The following is a 3,790-nucleotide window of genomic DNA, read 5'->3' on the forward strand; positions in this document are numbered from 1 at the left end:
TTACTTTCAAAATAATTGTCAATATCTCTTTAATATTTGAAATGTATTTATTATAATGAATATTGTAAATTTTTCTTTTTTTAAGGTTTTTAATAATGTAATCCAAAATCCCAAAATTCTCTAATAAATTTCAAGAATGAAGAACTAATTGATTGAACTTGTGTCTTTATGGAGCATATCATATTTTTTTTACCAAAGAAAAAAGAAAAAGGAAAATGGAGGCTCTATTTTTATATATGAAAGACATATCCCCTATAATTATAAGTATATGTGTTAAATCAATTTTAGGTTATTAAGGCTCTAACAACTTATTAACAAATATAAAACCCTGTAAGGATCGCTAAAAATCCAGCTTATTTTTTAATGGGGGCAGATTGTTTTAATTGTTCATAGCCATCAGTTTCGTCGTCGGAACATTATCACAAATGATTCTTCTTCTGCACCCTCACAGAATGCTAAGGAGTGACCAAGTAGGAAACTGTACTAGGAGAAGAAGTGGCAGTACAAGGTCTGTGTTTAAGGCATAGAAACTGGTACAATAGAACACCTGCTATAGCTCCGACCACCGGGGCAATCATGTATATCCATATGTTATCGAAATCCCATGACACGATTGCAGGTCCTAGTGACCTTGCCGGATTCATTGATCCTCCTGAAACTGGCCTGACATTGAAATGAAAGCAAACTAAGTTTATTAAACAAAAACCAAAGGGAACTTATATTCAATATGGAGTTAAATTGTATCATTATCATTACCCTGTAATAAGGACAGCAAGTCCAATGGCTATTCCAACCACGAATCCTGACAAATGACCTATCTGTAAAATTATGTTAATTGATATTTACTATTAGAAATATTGGGGTTCAGATGTAGCTAACTAACCGTGATTGATTGGAAGAGACAAGTAATTTATTGGAAGAGAGAAATAATTAGAAACATACAGTGTGAGCTTCACATATCAATGCTGCTGACAAGAACATGATGATGAAAGTCCCAAAGAACTCAACCCAGAAAGCAGCAAAACAGCCTTGAACTGGTCGTGTAGCCATAAGGTCAGCTCGTACGCCATACACAGATCTTCCCGCCCATGTTGCCAAAGTCGATCCTAACATTTGTGCCAATATATAGAATGGAACCTGATAAATAACTCAGTTATTTAGAAATCAACTTCAACAATTTTAATACTCACAAGCTCTTCATTACTGAAAATAAATACCCTTGACCAAGAAAAATGACCAAAAATAGCAAAAGCTATTGTAACAGCAGGATTGACATGTGCCCCAGAGATTGGTCCTATACAAAAAATCACAACAACGACTGTTAATCCTGCTGTAGCTGCATACTCCATTAGACCCACTTCACCTCTCATTAGCTGCTGACTTGCTATGATTCCACATACACATAACACCAGAATAAATGTGCCAACCATCTCTGCCAATATCTGCAAAGGAAGAGAGATATAAACAAGATGGTAATATAAAAATCATGGTATAAGTAAATGTTGATAGGGTTTAGAGGAGGTACAGCGCGTGCGGGATTGAAATCCATTTGAAGTGAAAGACAATGTAGAGGGAAAATAGTAGTGTTGATGAAACCATTAGTGTTTTGGTCATCAGGAGAGGATTGAGGGTTAAGGAAGTTTTTGATTTTCATGGTGAAAGAATTAGGTCATGGGAAAGGGAGATTTGGGTAATGAGGTACTAAAAAGGTTGATTTACTGAGTAAATGTTAAAGATGTTACATGCATGGAATAGTTTAAATATTGGTGAGAGGTTATTTCTTGTTCACACAGTTTTAATTGAAGTGGTCAATACAAATCATGTGTTGCTCCAAATAGGCCATCAAAAAGGTTGTTTCTTAACCATTTCTTCCCAACACTTAAAATTTGGTTAACCCTTTTCTTTTATGTTTCTAATTTGCTCCTCTTTCTCTTTTTTTTTTTATTTTTTTTATTTTTATAGTTTCATATGTGTCTTTTTTCTTTCTTATTAGGGAGAACTACATCAATATGAATATTGTATGTGTATATTAACCTTTCCAATTTACTTGAATAATCTATTGGCTGTTTTCTATTCTTTCTGTTAATTTTTTTAGGAAATAAACATTAAACTATTAAAATAATAAAATGAAAAAAAAATTAGGTCATTACGTTAATTAAAAAAGAAAAAAAATTACGATTACAAAAACTAATCTAAATTTAATTTTTGTTTAGTTTTTTTTTTTTTTTTTTTAATTTTTCTCTGATTTGTACTTCAAATTTCATGATAAAAATTAAAATATATTGTTGTCAGCTTGAATCTCTCCTCTTATTTTATCTTTACTTTCTTGAGGATCAAAGTACAATTCCTATATCAATTCATAGGAATGGAGTTCTCATTCCAAAAATATCAAAATAGTACAAAATATTTTTTATTCTATACATGAAAGTATAAAGATTAGATATTGTAACTAAGAATTAAACTAAAAAAATTACAAAGTAACCCATAACAAAGATTGTTTAGGTAATTATGATGCTAGTATCAATATAATATAAACTAACTCTAGCTAAAAAGAATTTTAAGAAAATATCCCGGTGGACAAGAAAGAATTTAGAAAAGAAGTTGTGTTGAAAGAATTTCCGTGTCAAGTTTAGTGTTCAACTACATTTTATTAATTAGTAGTTGTAAATGAATATATGATGGATAATCTTTCTTAGGATATTGAGTGTTTTTGTGTTATTATCGTTTTGGTAGAAATTATATAGTTAGTACGTCGTAGGTAAAAGAAAAGGTCTTAATAAGAGCTTTTCATCGATACAAAATTATCATAAATCAAAGTGTGCGATGAGAGAAAATTTAATTTATAATGTATAGAAAAGTAGGCCGAGAACATGTATTTTTTTTTTTTTTTGCAAATTCTTGGATATGAAAAACGTATTTTTTTCTGCAATTTTCATTGGTTCTTGGTAGAATCTGGTAACCTTTAAAACAATCTTTCTAGTTGTACTAAAGTTGTATCTAATTTATCATAGACTAAGTGATGAGATGATATAAAGCTAATAGTTCAACTATGCTAATTTTGAAATTTTTTTTCAGATCTGACAGCATATTCCAGTTCTACATAAAAGAAAGTATAGTACTTGTCCTCCATCTTTCTTGCATAAATTTTAATCTAAAACTTCTTTATTTTTATTATAATATTATTGTCAATTTTCTAACTCTCTTTATTATTTTTTCTGAAAAAATGTTTTCTGAGAAATTATCAACTAATGTCAAACTATTACTGTAATATATGGGCCCCGAATTTGGCCTAAAATTAATTTTAAAATTTAAAAAATATATAAAAATATAATTTTAAAATTAATAATTTTTTTATTTAATATGAAATTAGAAAAAAATAAGTTGAGGATAAAATTGAAAATAATTTTTTTTAAAAAAAGGTGAAAATTTAGGTTTGAAGAGTGTTTCTGAAGAAAAATTAGAAACTGAGGATTAAAATGCAAGTAAAGAAAATTGCGCCACCTAGGACCGCCCAGTCAGCAGCCCCGACGAACCGGAGCACACCGCGTGGTAAGGCATGCTGACTCGGTGCCACGCGGGAGGCTACGTTGGTAATTCGCGTGCCCGCGATTAGACGGCCCAGAAGCGTTCCCGCGCGTGTAGACGATCCGGATATGTTCTCTCTTCAGGCATGATCGGACAGTTGCGATTAAACGTGATGAATGGTCCATATTCTTTCCTTCTTTAAACATGATCGGACAGTCGAGATCAAATCACGATGAACGGTCTAGATTCATTTTCTCTTTAAACG

The 3,790-nt window shown here is 31.2% G+C and overlaps 1 protein-coding gene across 3 annotated transcripts; it reads right to left on the reverse strand.

Moving 5' to 3' along the window:
• Window positions 1-205: 205 nt before the first annotated feature.
• Window positions 206-1,762, reverse strand: NIP7;1 (NOD26-like intrinsic protein 7;1). 3 transcript variants are annotated; one of them, XM_088216124.1, is made up of 6 exons: window positions 1,526-1,762; window positions 1,364-1,442; window positions 1,218-1,294; window positions 943-1,137; window positions 757-818; window positions 206-663 (listed from the first exon to the last, which is right to left on the reverse strand). In XM_088216124.1, exons 1-6 carry the CDS (start codon window positions 1,652-1,654, stop codon window positions 456-458), a joined length of 750 nt encoding a protein of 249 aa, XP_088072250.1. In that variant the 5' UTR covers window positions 1,655-1,762; the 3' UTR covers window positions 206-455. The 3 variants fall into 3 exon arrangements, with proteins under 3 accessions (XP_088072250.1, XP_088072251.1, XP_088072249.1); XM_088216125.1 differs by having other exon boundaries at window positions 206-658; window positions 1,218-1,442; window positions 1,526-1,757; XM_088216123.1 differs by having other exon boundaries at window positions 1,218-1,442; window positions 1,526-1,754.
• Window positions 1,763-3,790: the final 2,028 nt, after the last annotated feature.

Source organism: Carica papaya, chromosome 3, assembly GCF_054855325.1.
Source record: "Carica papaya isolate Zhongbai chromosome 3, ASM5485532v1, whole genome shotgun sequence".
Classification (NCBI taxonomy): Eukaryota; Viridiplantae; Streptophyta; class Magnoliopsida; order Brassicales; family Caricaceae; genus Carica; species Carica papaya.